Genomic DNA, 21,375 nt, shown 5'->3' with positions numbered 1-21,375 from the left:
GCTTTACAAGGTGCTGTGGCGCAATTTTGCTGCCGATCGGACCGGGAACACCGGGGCGAAATCCTTTTCTTTTCGATAAGTACACTGGGTTTCTTTTATATGCGTTACATAACACATGGGACCAACGGCTTTACGTCCCATCCGAAGGACGAAGCAATGATTAAGTGACATAATGTTGTAAAGTTAAGAAAACTCCTTAACATCTTTTGACCCAGAGGTGCTCGGTCCAAGTTGTCAAACATAATGATAATGAAGTAAATTTAATCACAAACAATGGAACCCCCATGAGCGGGCTAAGCACGGGCTAATCATACTAATATTTTGTAACCGTTGGAACCTACTTTATATCTTTGCCTGGTCAAACATCATTTAAAGGGGCATTACAGTATAAAGTTAAAAAGCAATATAAAGACTAGGAAATAGAGTGCTCTCATAGTGGTGCACAAGGTTTGATACACACACATCTCAACGCGAGTTCAGGCTGTTAAGTCAACTTCTTAGTTTCTGTAAGTCGACTTGGTGAGATAAATAATGTCAGTTAGTTGACTGATCATTTTATCTAAGTCGACTTGGTGAGATGGATTATGTCAGTAAGTCGATCTACTTGAATCAAGTCTACACCTCGTCCAACTCCCAAGTCTACACCTCGTCCAACTCCGATTGTATTAGTCAATTCAGGCATCCTCTTCAATTTTATTTTATGTAAAAAGCAAAATTATTAATTTACTGATTTTATTTAAAAAAGGTTAATGGCTGTTAGCAAACTGCGTCCAACTAACATTACATGGTGTACATGTACTTGCAAAATAGTGTTACTGGCCTCACGTTTTGACCCTACTAAATAGCTACGTGAGAAGAATGAGACAATAAATCATGAATTCAGTTCAAAAGGATAAAAGTTTGTTTTCGTCATATTATTCATCAAACTATAAGCCTTTACACAATTAAAATCTTCACAACAAAATGTATGTATGGAAGGTACCAGACAGCACGTAGAGCCGAGTTGAAAAGTGACAATACCAAAGTGCAACCATGAGCCGTGAAGTTACATTATATATGATGGTTGTCAAAAGGATAAAAAGGTTGTTGTCGCCACAACCAACCCCCTTATATTCAACGAACCATGTGAATCAATCTATTCAAACAAACAAAACCTTCTAAAGAATATCCATGCATAGATTTGCCAGGTGCATAACATTATGTCCCAGCCAGCACTGTGATTTATGTGTGTGTTTTACTAGTTTCCTAACTCCCCAACCAAAGTGACTACAATACGTCTCTATTGATTAACAATGGTATATTTCGTCATGGTTTTTATTTTCAGCTTTTCCATAGATCCTGTTTTTATGACTCCCAAAAATGGCCGTCCGTGTTAGTTCGCAAAGTAAAAGGAAAACCACGCAATTTCGAGGCAAATTTGTGTGGATCATTTTATTCTACTTTTACAACATCTTTCCAACCATTATGTATTTTATAACAAACGGTTACAAACGCTTTTTATAGACCAACTCGTCCGATCCAAGACAACGTGTTACTTTAACGCATGTAATGTTATTTACATAAAATAAGAAAATACTGGAACCCACGATCGGGCTAAGCATACTAATTATGTATCGTTTGGAACCTCCTTAACATCTCCTGCCCTAGTGGTGCCTGATCCAAGGCGTCAAACATGACTTAAAGCCATTGGACCCTTTCGGTAAACAGTATTGCCCAAGGCCCACACTTCGTGTATCACAACTTCTATATCAAATAACAAACCTGTGAAAATTTAGCCTGGAGAAAATAACGGGAAAACCCACCCTCGTATTCGCGCGTTTCGCCGTGTCATGACATGTGTTTAAAATAAATCCGTAATTCTTTTGACCCAGAGGTGCTCGGTCCAAGTTGTCAAACATAATGATAATGAAGTAAATTTAATCACAAACAATGGAACCTCCATGAGCGGGCTAAGCACGGGCTAATCATACTAATAATCTGGTAGCACCATGTAATGCTTTACAAGGTGCTGTGGCGCAATTTTGCTGCCGATCGGACCGGGAACACCGGGGCGAAATCCTTCTCTTTTCGATAAGTACATGCATTACATAACACATACCACCAACGGCTTTACGTCCCATCCGAAGGACGAAGCAATGGTTAAGTGACATAATAATTTTGTAAAGTTAAGAAAACTCCTAAACATCTTTTGACCCAGAGGTGCTCGGTCCAAGTTGTCAAACATAATGATAATGATGTAAGTTTAATCACAAACAATGGAGCCCCCATGAGCGGGCTAAGCACGGGCTAATCATACTAATATTTTTGTAACCGTTGGAACCTACTTTATATCTTTGCCTGGTTAAACATCATTTAAAGGGGCATTACAGTATTACATTTAGTTTTAGCCCGCAAACGTAAAGTTAAAAAGCAATATAAAGACTAGGAAATAGAGTGCTCTCATAGTGGTGCACAAGGTTTGATACACACACATCTCAACGCGAGTTCAGGCTGTTAAAGTCAACTTCTTAGTTTCTGTAAGTCGACTTGGTGAGATAGTTGTAAATAGTTGCGTTAAATAATACGTTTACACTTGGCGCCTCATAAGGGAACGTGTTCCTTTAATTGTTAGTTGTTCGAGGAACAACCCTTTTGATGCTAAATTACCATAATACACATCGAGAAAAAAAATCTTTGCATTTTCAACAACACTTATTTCATTGACTCAAACGCTGACCTTGACGATATCCGAACACCTTGTGTTTGTTTCTACAAACACTAAATTCTAGTGTTTTTTAGGTGTTCAGGCGACAGCCCGAACAACTCTTTGATTTTGTTCGTTTTTTTAGGTGTTCGGGCAACAGCCCGAACAACTCTTTGTTAGGTGTTCGGGCAACAGCCCGAACAACTCTTTGTTATTAGGTGTTCGGGCAACAGCCCGAACAACTCTTTGATTTTGTTCGTTTTTTTTTAGGTGTTTGTTCGGGCAACAGCCCGAACAACTCTTATTTTTGTTCGTTTTTTTTTTCTTTTTAGGTGTTCGGGCCAACAGCCCGGAACACCTTTTATTAGGTGTTCGGGCCAACAGCCCGGAACACCTCTTATTTTTGTTCGTTTTTTTTTCTTTTTAGGTGTTCGGGCCAACAGCCCGGAACACCTCTTATTTTTTTTTTTTTTTTTTTTCTTTTTAGGTGTTCGGGCCAACAGCCTGGAACACCTCTTATTAGGTGTTCGGGCCAACAGCCCGGAACACCTCTTATTTTTGTTCGTTTTTTTTCTTTCTTTTTCTTCATACTTCTTCTTCTTCTTCTTCTTCTTCTTCTGACCGTTCCTTGTCCGCTAACAAAAGCGCCTTTCCCAAACTCGTATGAATTTGAAACTTCTCACATAGTTAGCGATTTATTAGGAGAAGAAACCGTGTGAGTTACGTCATGATGACGTCATCAATTCTTGAGTTATGAATATTCAAAGTTTATTAATTAAAAAAATCATAACTTTTGATCTACAAAAGGGATTCTTACAATCGAAACATCATCGGAATCGTCATTGAAAACTCCGTAAACGCCCCACAGACATGACCCCATTTTGATGTTGTCTTCCGGCTCAAAAGAGAGGTTGAAAATTTCAAAATTCACGTCTAAAGAACAACGTAAATCCCCATTGGTATGTGCACAAACATTGCACGTAGGCATACACACAACGTGTAGTGTATTAGCGGTGCAGCAGAGTCACGCTCCAGTGATCATCCATAGAGCGCGAAAAAGCTTCATGAAGAATAGTCTTCGTTCAAGGCGGTTAAAACATACATGCCCCTTACAGTCTTTTCTACAGTCGTCAATATTTCCTAAGTTCATATAACCTAAACTACATAAGCTATTTTGACAATCTATACATCAGATGAAAGGGCGTTACTTACTTTACATAAATGGATATGTTGGTGAACTTTCATTGACCTTTTGACCTGTTTAAACCGGATGTGACTGTGAAAAGATTTGAAAGGGCGTTGTTTATTGCCTTTTAGGTTGAAATATACATCCTTTGATGCTTAACCATCACCACAGCATACAAGTCTGGCAAAGGTCTGGTTTAAAAGACATACTTGCTAAGCTCACATAAACTTGAAACTTCACACATAGTTAGATATTCATTAGTAGATGAAACTGTTTTAGTTTCGTCATGATGACGTCATCAGGTGTCGAATTACAAGGTTTTTAGGTTAAAAAAGTGACCATTTGCTTTTCACTATATGTCTTCGAATTTTACAGTTATGATATTCATAATTACGCATCTGATAGATCAAGACTGGGACTACATTTAAAAAGTTAACGTCAAAATCGTATGACCCCTCCTTCCGTTCGTACCGGAAGGTCAAAGTTTGCAATTGTATATTTTTCTTCAAAAATACATCTCCGTCCCTTGCCCTCTAACAAAAGCACACTTCCCAAACCTGTATGAACATCTAACTTCACACATAGTTAGATATTTATTAGGAGAAGAAACCGTTTGAGTAACGTCACGATGACGTCATCAATTCTTGAGTTATGAATTTTCAAAGTTTATTATCTCAAAAAAATCATAACTTTTGATCTACATGATGGGTCGATTCATGATGGGTTGTTACAATCGACACATCATCGGAAAGTTCGTTAAAAACTCCGTAAATGCCTCGCAGACAGGATCCCATTTTGATCTCGTCTTCTGGTTCAAAATCGAGTTTGAAAATTCATAATTTCATGTATAAAGAACTACGAAATTTCCCCATTGGTTGTGCATAACACGTGTGGCGTACACGTGTAGTGTATTAGGCATTTTATTTGGTGGCATGCTGCCAAGTTTATTGTACTCTGTGCCATAGCGTGATATGCATAGAGCTATGAGCTGTATAGCTCTATTTATGCAGAACGCTGCGAAAACGATTTCCTCTCAATCTTTGGCGTCAAATTGTTCAAATGTTACCCTTCTGATGGCTTAGTGGTCAATGTGGAATTGAAGACGAAGTTTCGCTGAGATGGCCATCTACTTCAGTGATTCATGGGACTTTTAATTATGTGAGAAAACAACAGTACAAAATGACGAACATTGGCCATGTTTTGGTTAAACACCGAGAAGAATAGAGACGTTACATCGATCGACCACTCCCCCCGGGTGAAGGGCGTTTTGGACCCACGGAATTCACGTCAGTATTACAATATCTATCTATTACTTCTCGAACTAAGCATAATCATCAATTGTTTTGATTATTTGTTAAAACAACTATCCAAGTTATTCTGAGTTAAATATTTTGAAGAAGAGAAATCTCTGGAATAACATAAGCCCTTTTAAACTTTCTCTAGTAGGAAAGGACGTTACGTAAACTAATTTATTTCTACCTCCATGCACAGACATGGATGTTACAATACAAAACATTCAAAGAAAACAGAATGGTTAAAGTATAAGGCCCAAGCAATTAGGAGTGGTCTTGCTAAAATAAACTGCCGGATTAAACAAAACTTTAGTACAAACAAATAAATAAAACAATCCAGATTTTCATTAAGGTGTTCAGACTCAAGTCCGAAGACCTCTTGTTTTTGTTCGTTTTTTTTGTTTTTTGTTTTTTTTAGGTGTTCTGTTATTGTTATGTTTTTTAGGTGTTCGACCAACAGCCGAACAACTATTGTTATTGTTCCGTTTTTTTTTTTTTTTTTCCTCGTGTTCTTTTTTCCCTGCGAACCTTCTCCAGCAATTTTAAACAAAAGTAAAGCTTGTACAAACTTAAACTTACTATGTACATAGACAATAGTGAGTAGATGAAACCGCCACTTTTTGGGAATGATGACGTCATTGATGACATCATGGCAAGGTTTTTAAAGTTGAAAAACGACATTTGCTTTTCGCTGTATCTCAACGAATATAAGAGCTATGATGTTCATACTTGGGTATCGGATAGATAAAGACTTGGACAACATTTGAAAAGTTAACGCAAAAAATCGTATGACCTTAACTTCCGGTCGTTACCCTGGGTCAAAGTTCGCCTTCGTGTATTTTACATAAAAAAAAAAACAACTTTTGAGCTTTTAAACAAAAGTAAAGCTTGTACAAACTTAAAACTTAGTATGTACATAGACAATAGTGAGTAGATGAAACCGCCATTTTTTGGAATGATGACGTCATTGGTTAGGTCATGACAAGGTTTTTAATGTTGAAAAACGACATTTGCTTTTCGCTGTATCTCAACGAATAAGTTCGACTTCGTGTTTTTTTCATAAAAAAAACAACTTTTGAGCTGATCTACGGCATAACTCAAGATTGAGATCGATTTGAACCTTGAAACTCAACAGATAGTTGAACCTTAGTGTTTTTAAGACAACACAGGCCTAATTACGTCATAATGTCGTCATCAGGTATTAAATTACAATAAAACAATGTTAAAATGTGTACAAATCATATGGTGAGAACGTTTTGGGGGGAATCCCAACAGAGCTCTCGTTTGTCCAACAAAATAGGGCGCTGTTGATTATCAAATCTGTGTACATCATCTCGTGCGGAGGTAGCTAAATTTTAAAAGGGTTTCCATAAATTGCAAATTAAAACCTAAAGCCAATCTTACACAAAAATATTGCATTTGTGAAGAAAAAAAGGAGTCGTTAAAAACTGTGACACAAGTTTAACTATAAAAATTAACGACACGTTGTAGAAAAAGTCATCTTTATGGTTCAATGTTTTTGAACTACGTCATCACGTAACGCCCAACCGAACACCGTATTTTTGTAATTAACAAAAATTTTATCTCTAGTTTTTGTTCGTTTTTTTCCTCTTTTTCTTCTTACTTCTTCTTCTTCTCAGCGTCCCTTGTCCACTAACAAAAGCGCCTTTCCCAAACTCGTATGAACTTGAAACTTCACACATAGTTAGCGATTTATTAGGAGAAGAAACCGTGTGAGTTACGTCATGATGACGCCATCAATTCTTGAGTTATGAATATTCAAAGTTTATTAAGTTATTGCCTTTTAGGTTGAAATATACATCCTTTGATGCTTTACCATCACAGCATAAAAGTCTGGCAAAGGTCTGGTTTAAAACAAATATTACCGATGACGTCACCAAACATAAACTTTTACTAGATGACGTAATCATGTTGTTTTGACAGTTTTTGCAATTTGAATTATTTATTACAAATCTTGAGAACAAAGCAAGGTGTAATATTTGTTTTTTAATCCAGGCTTTTACTCCCGGAAACCGAACACCTTGAGTTTGTTCACAAACTCTCAATCTCTAGTTTTTTTTTCTTATTCTTGTCACTGTCGATTGTCCGCAAGAAAAAGCATAGTTGCTAAGCTTGCATTAAAGTCACCTGGAAATAGAATTTGTTTTCCTTTCCAACATAAGAGTATATGCTTACGAACAATAAAACGTTTTTTTTAGTAATTGTTTGTCATGATTTATATGTTTAAAAAAAATATATAAAGTTGTTTGGGGGGCTGACTCCGCCTACCCCTTTTGTGACGTCAATCGAGGCAGACTTTGCCTGCAATGCGTATAGTAAACACACGTGCAAAGTACATGTACGTCCAAGTCGTGAGTTGGTACATTTCAAAAAGTGTTTTTCTGCATTCAGCAGCAATACACCTGGTCGGCATTGCAGGAAAAAAACAATTTTGTTTTTTTGAAACGTACAAACTCACGACTTGGTCCGTACATGTACTTTGCAATTGTGTTTACTCTACGCATTACAGGCAAAGTCTGCCTCGATTGACGTCACGAACAGTGCCCTCTCGGGTCGGGGTCTACTCTTAAATTTGTAAATAACATAAGAACTGATTTTTTAAAACCTTAGTTTACTGTTTATTCACATTCCACTCATCATAACACATATGTTAGTGACAAAAGCTTTATTTTGAAAAATCACCACTTCCAGGTGACTTTAAGTTGAGACTTTGCTAACAGGTAGACAATAACCAGTAGATGATGCAAAAGTTGTTACGTCACGATGACTTCATCAGTTGACAAGATACACTAATTCAAAGTTTATTATTTCAAAAAATCATAACTTTTGATCTACATGATGGATTCGTACAATCAATACAACATCGGAAAGTTCAATAAAAACTCCGTAAACGCCTCGCAGACATGACCCCTTTTTGATCTTGTCTTCTGGTTCAAAATCGAGGTTGAAAATTCTAAAATTCATGTATAAAGAACTACAAAATTCCCCCATTAATTGCGCGTAAAGATTTTACAATTACATGTACATGTACTTTGTCACCACGTGTAAGCATGTGGTGCATTGCGGTCACCATGTGTAAGTATGCGGTGCATTGAGGAGCATAGTCACGCTCTGCACCATGTGGTGATCTACGACCATACTGCGTTGATAACACCGGTTCTCGTCCGGTCACTGAAGTTAAGCAAATTCGGGCCCAGTCAGTATTTGGATGGGAGACCACTTGGCGACCAAAATTTGTACTACTTATTTTTGTATTTAATTATCTTTTCTCCTATAAATAGCTTCGTTTTAGTCTGTTTTCAGGGCGTTTTCAACAAAGATTTCCCTCCCGGTTAGTTAGTCTCTTCTCCAGTCGTCATTATGCATAAGTTCATATGTCCTCAACCTAACAAGCTATTTTGACAATCTATACATCATATGAAAGGGCTTTACGTACGTAGTCTGTTTTCAAGGTGTTTTCAACAAACATTTCCCTTTCGGTTAGTTAGTCTCTTCTGCAGTCGTCATTATGCATAAGTTCCTATGTCCTCTCCAGTCGCCATTATTCATCAGTTCACGTTTCCTCAAACACAAAAGCTATTTTGACAATCTATACATCATATGAAAGGGCCTCACGTATTCCACAAAAATGGGTATGTTGGTGACCTTCTCTTGACTTTTTGACCTTTTTAAACTGGAAGAGCCTGTAAAATGCTTTGAAAAGGCAGTATTTTAAAGGCTTTTAGGTTGAAATGTACACTTTTTGATGCTTTTTCCATAAAGTTAGTAAACATCGAGAAAACTGTTTGGTTTTGATTTCTTTGTAATTTGACGAGCTATTAACAATACTTGTTTCATTTATTCAAACACTGACCCAACAATAGCCGAACACCTAGTGTTTGTTTCTACAAACACTATATCTAGTTTTTAAATAAAGATTTGTTTGAATTTTTTTTAATGGGTTTGGAGGAGAATGGGTATATTTACCAGCTGAGCTGTTTTTGTGGGCATTTATGTCAAGTGGACACAGAAGGGTACTGCAAATATTGTCTCTTTCATAAGGTAATTACCAAGATGAAAAACAAGCAAACAGACAGAAACAAAACCAGTTTCACTTGCTTATCCGTATATAAACTGTTGTCAAAAAATGGACGTTACATGTACGACAGGGGATGAGGTTTCAGTTTCTTTCTCCTGTCCTGTCTTTTACCTCTTTGGACTCGGGTTCAAATCCCGCCTCAGACGGGAGCCTTGCATGGCGAGTGAGTTTTCAGTCTACCACATCTGGCACTAATTGTGCGGTTGGATGTGAAAAAGGACATAAATAAAGTAAATAACCATAACATCTGAAAGTGGTGCACTGTGTACTAGAAATGCATCAAAGACTTTGTTGTTCCTTCATGAGCAATGGATTCAGGCTTGAAGGCCAGTGGCTTTCACCATGGTTTCACTATGGAATAAGGACCTTCATCCATGATTTGGCCATGTGAGGTGGATATTAGAAAGGAAAAAAAAAAAATGCCAAGGCCATGTGATGTTTGTTAGGTTTCAAGTAAACATAACCAGGGGATGTCCAGGAGTCAGTGTGGTATCACCACACAGTGTGGTAACACATTTTTACAATTGACCTTCAAATGGTTGCAATTATGAAGTTTTGAATGATCCATCCAAATGGATATTTTAGACAGGATGCACCTTTTTGATTGTAATCATATGAAAAGCATTGAAGAGGAACTGATCTCTTCAACATATCATCTGTCTCAGCTATGTGGTATGTCGTTTCAGAAACCTTGATCCAAGGCTGTGTTATGTGCCAAATCCACAGGCATGTCTGTGGGGCTGAAATCAGTGGAATGGGAGGTTCCTGTACACACTTATTACATTATACTAAACTATAGGTTTTTAAAAACATTTAGGGTTCAACAAAGTACAGTTTTTGAACAAAATTTTTTTTTTAACCAATGTCCTCCAGATTAACGTGCCAGCACTATATAGCTTACCAATTGAGCTATAGATCCCTATGTTGGCGGATCCTTATTTTTCAATATCTTGGTTCAGGGGTGCCAATCAGAACTTATAGTAGCATATGAGAAAAATCATTTAAATCCATGAGTTCCTGCTGAATTAAACCTATGTTAGGCCCTACTGTGGCCCTTTTCGAATCACCGACTTCGGATTTGGATTCGGTTTCAGGCTCCGTTCTCTCGTCTGATGCCCTGAGCACTTTCGCGAAACACACACAATTGTAAAAACAACCGCTAGTGGCCGAAGCCGTGGTTTCGAAAAGGGCTACAGTACAGTGTACATACATGTACATGGCAGTCACAGAGATGCAGTTTTGAAGTAGTCAGGCTCTACATTTTACAAATTGAACATTCAACTGAGCTATCAGGGCTCTATTCTTTAGGTTCTACAAATGTACCTCTCCTAAGTTGGGGTTTTGTAAACAAGATGTGACAACTTCAGATAGTTGGCTTCATGTCTGCTTCGAACCTCCATATTCCAAAGAATCACATCACAAGAAAAGGAACCATAAAAAGAAAAAGTCTATCATTAAATACAATGTAAACAATGCAGTGGTCTTCTCAGCTGGATGTTTGGCAGATGCTAGCAAACCAATCTCGTTATCATACAAAGCATTGTTCAATGGTGAATCCACTCCTAAATATAATTCTACGCTACAGCAACTAGCAATATAAGTATCGGCTGGATTTGAAAATCCACAAAATGAGAAAGAACATTGGAAATGGCTTTTGGATCTGTAAAATCTCTTGGGGGAAGTTATAGAGAGAGAGAAGGATGTCGTGAAATGAGAAAAGGAAGGGTGGCAACCAAGCGATACCCTGAAGGATTTAAAGGGAAGGTATACAGTAGAACTTTGCTAAGAAAACAATGATGACCACCTGGCTGGTGCACATGGACCTCAGGTTTATTAATACTGGAGTCTTTCTACTTATAAGCAGCTCTACCCATGCTTTAAGTGAGTAATGTTGAACCATGGTTGAACAGTTACAAACATGACACTACCATAGAATCGCAATTTACTTTAAAAAACAATTTCAGCAACCCTGCTACTGTAGGTTTTGCTCTTTGATACACTACATGTACGTGTAAACATAGTGACATACAACATGTGAATGGTGGTCTATGTAACTGAATGTGACAGTGAGCCCTCATTATCAAGCAGAATGTCCTTGTAGCAAAAAAGACTTGTGACTAGTCTACACACTTATTTTTTGTCAGCAATAAAGACAAATTGATCAGATGCAACTTCTACAAGCCTGTGCCAGTTACACAGTTACACAGGGATTGAATAAGGGAATAAAAGTGTAGTGACAGTTCTTTCACGGCCATTTAAAACAGGCATGGTCGTTGCCGTGCCGGCGAGGGCCTTTATCACACGGCAACAACCCTGCAAGGTTTTAAACGGCCATTAAAGAAAGAGTCACTACTCTGTTATTCCCATTTATAAATGCCTTTTTGGTTAAAAGTCGTAATAAAGTAAGAAACTCTGTTAAAACTTATCCGTTTCCGACGTGCTTGAGCTCTGTATGTACATGTATGACGTTTGGTGTTGCATTGTTATGACTGAGACGCCTATTTCGGACAGTTTCCAGTTCTGTTCGTGCGCGTATAGTCTTTGTGCAACACATTCTCGTTTTCCTTTCACACTCAGCGCGGCCAGCTCACAAGAAACGTCTTGCACCAAGACTAGCCCCGAGTATCTGATCACAACAGGTTATAAACACTGGTCATTATCAAAGGTTTAAACACCCCCACGTGACGCGCTCTCCACCAATAGAAATAGCGAAACTGTCTGAGGTATATATGAATAGTGAATCATTGATTTTTTTTATGGCTTGGACAGTCATAAAAACAATTCACTTGACAGTGATGGGAAACTCTGACCACATTGCAGTCACAACATTGGTGAAATATACCAGCATATTATGCAACAGCACACAAAAACTAGTTACGAATGCCATGACCAATTTGCGCATGCTCTGGAGAGACCGTTTTTCGCCCTTGAGACTGCAACATACATCATGGCTGGCACGTAAGCAAAGCCGTTGACAGCACGGGCGATAGAGCACAGTTTCACAGAAATTTTTGATTACAAGTACAAAAGTGCAAGATTTTACTAAATGATTTAGAATACCACGAATGAACAAAAAGATTATTTTATGGTGTATTTTAAGATTTGTTTCGTTGTTACTTACTGAGTTCTGTAAACAATTTATTGTTACTTTAAAAACATTTTTTTTAATGGGTGACGATTATTCAGAAACGGTAACACACTAACAAAATAACCATTTAAGAGAAGCTTAATGCTATCCCAATGCCACATCACTGAAGTTTTTTTTTGTTGGAAAACAAACTAAAAGAAAGTTATTATTGCTATTTAAAGATATTACCAAGTCGAGTACAGCAACCATCCTTGCCACATGTTTTCTTATATTTATGGATAGTCACCAATTTACTTTTGTTGGTTGCCTAGAGACCTGAGGAAATGTAATAAATTTAAGGGGAAAAAATTGGGGGCATTTTGAAATGTCAGAAGGATATCCTAAATCTAGGGACCTAGGTTGCCTGGAAGAAAAAAATGGTGTAGGTAAATGTATTCAAGGTAACCTTTTTCAAACATCAAGGGAGGCCTAAGACTAGTCATAATGCAAGACGTTGCTATTTACTATCACTGAACTATCGCGATGCTCCACTCCACTTCTCCTCGCCGCACACCGAACGATATCGGCGTTGTTTAAGAACTTCCAAATCACCCCACCCACACCACTTGTTAGCGGGATCGGGGCGTAGACACCCTCTATTGGTGTCGCGGTGTGTGTAGCGTTGAATGAATGGGGCCTAACTATAGAGGTTGACTAGCTCGACGAGAATGTCTTGCACCAAGACTAGCCCAGGGGTCGATTTCACAAAGAGTTAGGACCAGTCCTAATTTAGGACTAGTCCTAGGAGATATACAAATTGCATGGATAGTCCTAAGTAAGGACGAGTAACTGGTCCTAACTCGAGATAAGACTAGTCCTAACTCTTTGTGAAATCCACCCCAGGACCATCATCTGGGTCACCACCTCAGGAAAAAAAGAAAAAAGAAAAAAAAGGCCAATATCACAACAATCCATGTCATGATTGCTCCTTGGCGTTCTCTAGATTCTGACTCTAGGAAGGGGAAGTTATACTTGATGGCAAGGGGGGGAGGGGGGAAATGGACCCCAGGTGTTGTCAGCAGCAGTGTGTTGGTTCGATACCTGGTCATGACACTAGGTCATGACACTTGTGCCATTGAGCAAGACACTTAATTAATTAATTAAAAACCAGTATATAATTTGTAAAATGTTGGGAAGGTAAACTGTCTTCAGTACACACATGTGAATCTATAACTGTAACTTTTAGTTCATTAATTGATATTTTTATCAATAACATTTTTGTTGTATTTTTCCCCGCTTTGTGCAGATCCATAAGATACCAGTGGAGAACTGTTCTCAATACACTTCATGTGAGAGCTGTTTGGGTGTAGGAAACGGCACTGGAGACCCCTACTGTGGCTGGTGTTCTCTACAAAAGAGGTAGATTTTATCAGCTTCAAATTATAACTGCTTGCTTATAAAGCCCTCAGGTTCGTCACTTGCTCATCGCACTTCAACAACATTATCCCTGGCAGCTTGGCCAATTGATTTCACTCCTTAATTAAACCATCTCAGCTCCCTTGGGAGTATACAGCCTGTGTTGCTGAGTATGTAGCGCACAAAGCTAAATCAATCACAAGAACCATCTCTGCCCTAACAGGTACCCATTTATACCTTTTGGTGAAGAGAAGCAGTAAAGCATCTTGCGCAAAGCCATGAAGTGTAATGATGGGGATTTGAACCCTCACTCTGATGTCTTAAACACTAGAATTTGAATTCGATGCTCTAAACCACTACATCCTGCATTTTTTAGAATCTTGTTATGTATCTGGGTCTCTAAGTGGGTTGCTGGTACATGATTGATGAGTCTGGGTTTCTTTTATGAGCTGTCATTAATGGGCAGGCGCCAGATCATCAGGCTTGCCACTTTTTAGCTCATCAACTGACTTCCTTGTTTTTACTACTTTCTCAACTGTGCTGCTGGAAATAGAAAAATTCACTTTGAAGTCTTGCTGTGCTGGCACTTTTTTTAAATCTCCCACAGTGACTGGTTCTTCAAGATTATCTGAAAGTCCACTGGGTTTTTTTTCTTGTTAAATATTATCTTTTGTTTTATCGCAAAAAAATTATTACACCAAAGGTCGCGAAATTTCAGTGTTTTTGTAAACCATTTTGGAAGAACCAGAGACGTCTTTTCTGTTACACTGGTTACACTTATCCCCGAATTCTTGAGAATTATTGCATGATTTGCTAAGATATATATTCTGAATTCTGGCGAGACCCGAGCGCGAGTAGCACTCGGGGTCCTCGGGGAGTGAGTACATCCCCTTACCTTAATTTCCAAGTGTATATATATTATTGTTGTGTCTCCGTGTCTTCCTTAATTTAATTAATTACGATATATAAATTAACTAGCGTCTCACCTCCGTGTGGGACTCCCTCCGGGAGCAGTACTCCCGTCCGTGGTAGAAAAGCTAGTTTTTTCTAGGGTCAGTGTTCCACACTCGTGGGACTCCCTACTCTCCGAGAGAAGTACTCCCGGCCGTTGTAGTAGGAGGCTGACTCCAGGGCTCAATAATTTACGATTGGCTAAGTTCTTCTGGTCGCGACCAGTCGAACTCCCCCCGCCCGAGAGAAGTACTCTCGGCCCGGCGCAGGAAGTTAGCGGAGAGAGCTTGGGTATACCGGTTAAATCCGTTCCCTTCCCCTGCTCGCTCCCCCTCGCTCCAGCGGAGAGCGTGGGCGCAAACGAAATATATACGGGGTATACCGGCCTCTGGCCTCTCCCTTGCCCCGTCTGTTTTCGTACTGAGCCGGTCCCCGAGCTACCAGGAATCTACGCTGGTAAGGCCGTTCGATAAATTCCATGGTCAGCCATTTTCCTTCCTCGACACCACGGTGACTTGGATCGAGGGACTATTGAGGGCGCTGTTGTGAGAAACATCGACCGGACGGTCTTTTTTCTTCCCACATACACAGTACCGCCCGGAAAGAGGGACGAACTTCAGTACCGGTCAAAATTGAAACAGACCGCGCTACTGTCTCCTATCACTATCCACGTGATATTAACGCATTAGCGATTTTTTCTTTCGCGCGATTTTCCAAATAATAATAATAATAATAATAAAAAAATTAAAAAAAACCTTTTTTTTTGCGCGACTTACCACAACATACCTCGGCGCTCCGCGCGTGACTATTTACAATGGTAAAGAGCACAACTAAGGGCTCGAGTAGTACCAAGGGTAAACCCATGAAAAGTACATCACACTCGAAGCCAACGACTGCAACTTCATTCAGTCCTCAGGCGAAGATTTCCTCAGGATCCTCTACGCCTCAACAATCCTCTGGACTGTTAGCCCAGGCAGGTGAACAAAAGCGAGTGGGCTCAGAATTAAAATTTTCTCCGGCCCAATCTTCGCGTTCCGGGCGCTCTGATCCCCCGCCCGTGGGGCGGACGGACCAGGGACTAGGAGTGAGGGAATCACAGTCCACCTCATTTACGGACCGCTGCTCGGGAATACCAATGACTGATTCAGAGTTTTCCCTGGCCAGCGTGGCTTCAGTCAAGAAAACCAAGCAAAAGCGTTCAGTCTCCTCTTCTGATGACTCTTCAGCTACATTGAAGGTCAAAAAGAAGAAGAAAAAACAGGATACCATATCCCCGTCAGCCTTTATGAAGGCGTTCGATTCAATCAATGCTTCATTGGCAACAATCGCCCAACAGCGATGGGGAGTGGCACCCACCCCACAGTGGGCTCCCCCACCATCCACCTTCCCGGACCCAGACCCGGGATTGGTTGTTCAGGGGCCTATCAGAGCAGCCCCAGTCGTTACCGAACCTCCACAGTTGGCAGAGGTAATCAATAGTGGGACGGAGGTGCCTCGCACTCCGGGGCATGAATGGCAACGGAGAAGTTCTCCTTCGGCCATCTCGCTGCACCCTTCAACTACCCGTGAGGCATCCAACGGGGAGGAACCCGAGGAGGAGCCCGAGGGGGAGAGGAGCTCACATGAGGCACGCTCTGAGGAAGACGGGCCAACAGAACCGGGCAGTTTCTCTTCTTTTGAAAATCAGCTCCGACTGGTGCAACGAGACATGGTTCGGGTACTCACGCTACCAACCGATGAAACCCCAGGGGACTCATCGGACCGTCGCTCTTTCAAGACAAGAACCGGAGGGGAAGAAACGCGCAGCACGCCGTTCCCGACCCTCCCATTAGACCGTCTTTGCGTGGACCGCATCAAAAGCACAGCCGCTCTAAAGAAATGGATTCCACATACCAAAAGGTCTAAGAACTACTTCCAGTACCCGCAAAAGGACTGTGAGGATTTCTTCACCATCCCCACCATACCGTCTACCGCAAAAGACAAACTCCAAAGCGATAGCGGTAAAGCCTCGGCTAAGGCGATCTTTGCCGACAAGGGGAAAGCCCGACTTGAGGAACAGATGAGGAAAATCGATGAGGCAGCTCGCTTCAGCGCCAAAGCCAACGCTTTTCTTCTACTGCTCTCGGAATACATTGTCTGCGCCTGTGAGGAGGGCACATCCACCCCAGCGGACATGCTAGCCATAGCTTTTCGCTGTCTAGAGGAAGGCCTTAGGATGTCCTTGGAGCAATTCACCAGAATTTCACTCCAGACTACTCGTTCCAGAAGGACAAATGTACTTGAGACTCTGTACATTCCCTACGAAGGGGCCAAGAAGAAATTAGAGGATATCTCTCTTCTTGGGAACGACCTCTTTGGAGGGCAATTCCAAGAGGTTCTTGAGACAGAGGCAAAACGCTTAAAAACCGCAGACAAACTAAACCTGCGAAAACCAGCGGCCCCAAAAGCCAAGCTTGGGGGAAGAAAGGCTACCAGGGCTGGCTTCACGCCACGCCCAGCCTTTCGTAAGGCCCTTAAGTCCCCTCAACAACAGGCCCCTAGGGCATCCCCCAGCACTGCCCCAGCGGCACCCCGCTACTCCCAGCCTGCCCGTCAGAACTTCCAGACAAGCGGCAGGGGACGTGGCGGCGGTAGGCCCCCTCCCCCTCCTCGCTACTCGGGAGGGTGGAGGCGGTGACGCCCTGCTTCCGACTCTGGCCCCCGAACCCGGACCCGTCGGGGGCCGTCTCAGAGATTTCGTAGGGTCTTGGAGCGAGATCACGTCCGACGCATGGGTGTCTCACTGTGTCTGGGTTGAGTTATCTTTCTCTCTACAGGCATTATATTTTTTCCTTCTTTTTGGGGTCTTATTTCTGATTTGTTGGGGGCCTCTGAAAAAAAAAAAAAAACTGACAAATTGTTATTAAATAGGCTGAAAAGTCTGTTAACTGTAAGAGCCTACATCATGTGTACATGTACATGTAGGCCAACCCTTGTACTTAAAAATCATGCACATAGAATCAAAGAATAAATATCTGTTGAACATTTTGTTATACCACAATGTGCTCTTTTACAAAACCCAAATCGCAATTGATAAGCTGCCGATTTCTGTTTTAAAGGCAGTGGACACTATTGGTAATCACTCAAATAATAATTATTAGCATAAAACCTTTCTTGGTGACCAGTAATGGGGAGAGGTTGATGGTAAAAATATTGTGAGAAATGGCTCCCTCTGAAGTGCCATAGTTTTCGAGAGAGAAGTAATATCCCACGAATTTGATTTCGAGACCTCAAGTTTAGAACTTGAGGTCTCGAAATCAACTCTCTAAACGTACACAACTTCGTGTGGCAAGGGTTATTTTTCTTTCATTATTATCTCGCAACTTCGATGACCGATTGAGCTGAAATTTTCACAGCTTTGTTATTTTATGCATATTTTGAGATACAACAAGTGAGAAGACTGGTCTTTGACAATTACCAATAGTGTCCACTGCCTTTAAAGTAGTAAGTTCAGCTGTTAATTAACATATTTGTAATGCTGTAGACTAATTATGTTTTTTTCCCCTTGAATTTTCCTTATGATGTTGTAGCTGTACAAGACGCAATGAGACCAAGTGTACAGGCTCTGAAGATCTTTCCAATCTGAGATGGTTGGGCAATGTGGACCAATGTATCTCTGTGGACCCACCCAACACACCCATACAAGGGACACAGGAGGTAATAATTTAGGAAATATTTTACTCTTTAAGTCTTGTTACACTCAATTTTTGACAGGCGCTTAGAAACCTTGTGTTCAGCGTTATACAAATGCATGTTATTATTATTATTAAGAGAAAAATGAAAGGCAAAACATCTTTGTTGTAAAAATTGGTATGCTCTCTCATTCAGGCCAGTTCAAAGTCTTTTATTATTTGAGTGAAAAATTACCTCTTTCTCAAAAACTACGTTACTTCAGAGGGAGTTGTTTCTCACAATGTTGTATACTATCAACAGCTCTCCGTTGCACGGTATAAAGTAAGTTTTTATGCTAACAATTGTTTTGATTACCAATAGTGTCCAGTGCCTTTAGATTCATAAGGAGTGCATACATTGTACATGTAGTCAGGATTTTGTGATGACAACAATATCATGAAATTTTGTCCCCATACTTCGTATATTCAGCCCTGCACCATTTGAACATGTACAATGATGTACCGTTCAGTCTACATGCAATCACTGCTGTTAACACAGTGACATTATGTATGCCCAGATGTTTGGTTTGTTGATGACTATTCAGAAAACCTTGCATACATAAATAAATCTTAATCTACGTTTTAGGTTTCTGGTTGCCTCTGGGTGTACATGTAATGTATTACTATTTGAAATTCAACAAATAGAAATGTTTGACTAACTTGAGCTTATTTTATGTTTCGATGTAGATGTTTAGATAAAGGCATAGTGTGTGTATACTTTTGGTAATCGTAAAAGACCAGTTTCCTCAACATCCCAACAGTATCCCAACATTTGCATAAAATGACAAAACTGAAAATTTGGGCTCAATTGGTCATCGAAGTTGCAAGAAAAAATGAATGAAAAAAACGTCAGCTAAATTAGAATTATTAAATAGCACGGTAAACCCGAGGTAGTTGGTTCACATCCAGCTCTAGTCAAATTGTCTTTGTGCAACACTGAATCATGAAAAAGTAATAAAAATACTTTTTTGACCCATTTGGAATGATTTGTAAAAGTATCTTGGCAGGGGAAATGACCAACCATCATTTAAAATGGTTATTGCCTTGACGTACACGTAGATACACTACTTGACATCCAAGATCCTAACTCCACAAAGAAAGCTAATTTTCTGCACTTTCAAGTTAACGCATTTTTACTTTTATAATAACAAGATTTTTCCTGAGACCCAGACTTAAAGGAAAATTACAATGCGATAAAGAAAGAACAACAATGGAGGTGTATTTTTTTAAAGTAGAAACCACAGGAAACTGAGTGAAGGCTAGGATGAAAGTACAATTACATTTCAGTTGCTTCTCAGTATAGAAAATGAAAGTAAACTTTATTGTTGTTAGATAAGATTCGACTACCACATCATGATAATCTCAAGGTTCACTATGGCTTCCTATACACGTCACTGTTTAAAGGCAAAGTGTTGCTTTTGTTTTTGGAACTGTTCAATTGTTTTAATCCAATTTGAATGTAGATGTAAACCTTCAAAAATTAACATTTGTGAAAATGTCATTGTAAAAGCTGGTCACGTTTTTAGGTATCGCCCAAAATCTGGAGCGAAAATGTTCATGCAGGAAGAGTAATACTTAAAGGCAGTGGACACTATTGGTAATTACTCAAAATAATTATTAGCATAAAACCTTACTTGGTTACGAGTAATGGGTAACTGTTGATAGTATAAAACATTGTGAGAAACAGCTCCCTCTGAAGTACATAGTTTTCAAGACAAAAAACAATTATCCACGAATTTGACTTCGAGACCTCGGATTTAGAATTTGAGATCTCGAAATCAAGCATCTGAAAGCACACATCTTCGTGTGACAGGGGATGTTTTTTTTTCCATTATTATCTCGCAACTTCTCGATGACCGATTGAGCTCAAATTTTCACAGGTTTGTTACTTTATGCATATGTTGAGATACACCAACTGTCAAGACTAGTCTTTGACAATTACCAATAGTGTCCAGTGTCTTTAAAAACAAAGTTTTTTTTATTGGGAAGTTTTGTTGTTGCCCTTTGAAATTCTCACGACCCTGAAGTGTGACAAAAAGAAATATTTTGCCAGACAAGTGAGTCCTGAAAGGCTGTGATTGTTGTAGATGATCTATAGTTAGCGGTTCTATTGAACCCATGTATGCATGTAATATTTATACCTTTGGTGTGGACAAAAACAACATGTGTGTTTCCGGTTGTCTAGTCAAGCATGAATGAAGGAACTGATCCGTGGCCTAATGATAACCCCACTCTGAAAGATGATGGTTTCTATCAATACTATTCTGTATAGTATTTGTTTCCACGCTATCCGTATTTTCATGTGTTCTCTTGGAGGTCTACACAACATTGGAGTGAATATCATAATACACCCTGTATAAATGTCCATCGACATTGGTGATCATTTGAATTGAACAAACTGAAATTGCTCAAAGTAGAAGGCTCAGTACTTGGATCTCGGACAGCGTGTCAAAATTCACCACAGTGTACCCGGGTACATGTCCAAACTTTGTTTGTTTGCCCCATACAAACTGTGCTACCGCGGTCTGGCGCGCTGATGCGGTGATTGCGTGAGAGATACGTGTACAGTAGTAGTGGAATGTGTGTCTGACACACAGGTATTTTGAGCAAAAGACGTCATTAGTGCAGAATGCTATTCTATTTTTGTATGTATCTTTTTCTACAGCATTTATTGACATTCTTTTTTTGTTTGCGCCTTTTCTGCGGTATTTATTGCACACATAGCATATTGTTACTAGTGCAGTATGCAACTGTGTGTTCTTTTCTCTTTCTGCCCATTTCAATAGGTTTGTGTGCAATTGTTTGAGTCCAGATGAGTAGCCTTCATGAAAATACAAAACAAACTTTTGAGAATAAATATGGTTTTCTGTTGATGTTTCTTTGTGAAACTAGAAAAAGGCAAAAAATTATATAATAAATTCCAAATCAAATGTCTATTTTAAGAAAATGTTTTATGTGTCACAAATTATTT

General features: G+C 39.7%; 1 protein-coding gene across 4 annotated transcripts in view; it reads left to right on the top strand.

Moving 5' to 3' along the window:
- The window catches only part of LOC139951378 (plexin-A4-like), a 42,592-nt gene that overhangs the window by 20,368 nt on the left and 849 nt on the right, over positions 1-21,375 (top strand). For all 4 annotated transcript variants that reach the window (XM_071950256.1, XM_071950265.1, XM_071950281.1 and 1 more), the window contains exons 5-6: positions 13,634-13,746; positions 18,264-18,390. In XM_071950256.1, the coding sequence (XP_071806357.1) occupies positions 13,634-13,746; positions 18,264-18,390 (240 nt within the window). The remainder of the gene's footprint in view (positions 1-13,633; positions 13,747-18,263; positions 18,391-21,375) is intronic.

Source organism: Asterias amurensis, chromosome 2 (assembly GCF_032118995.1).
Source record: "Asterias amurensis chromosome 2, ASM3211899v1".
NCBI lineage: Eukaryota > Metazoa > Echinodermata > Asteroidea > Forcipulatida > Asteriidae > Asterias > Asterias amurensis.
Note: the sequence above shows the minus strand (reverse complement) of the source record. Positions and strands in the feature narration are given on the sequence as shown.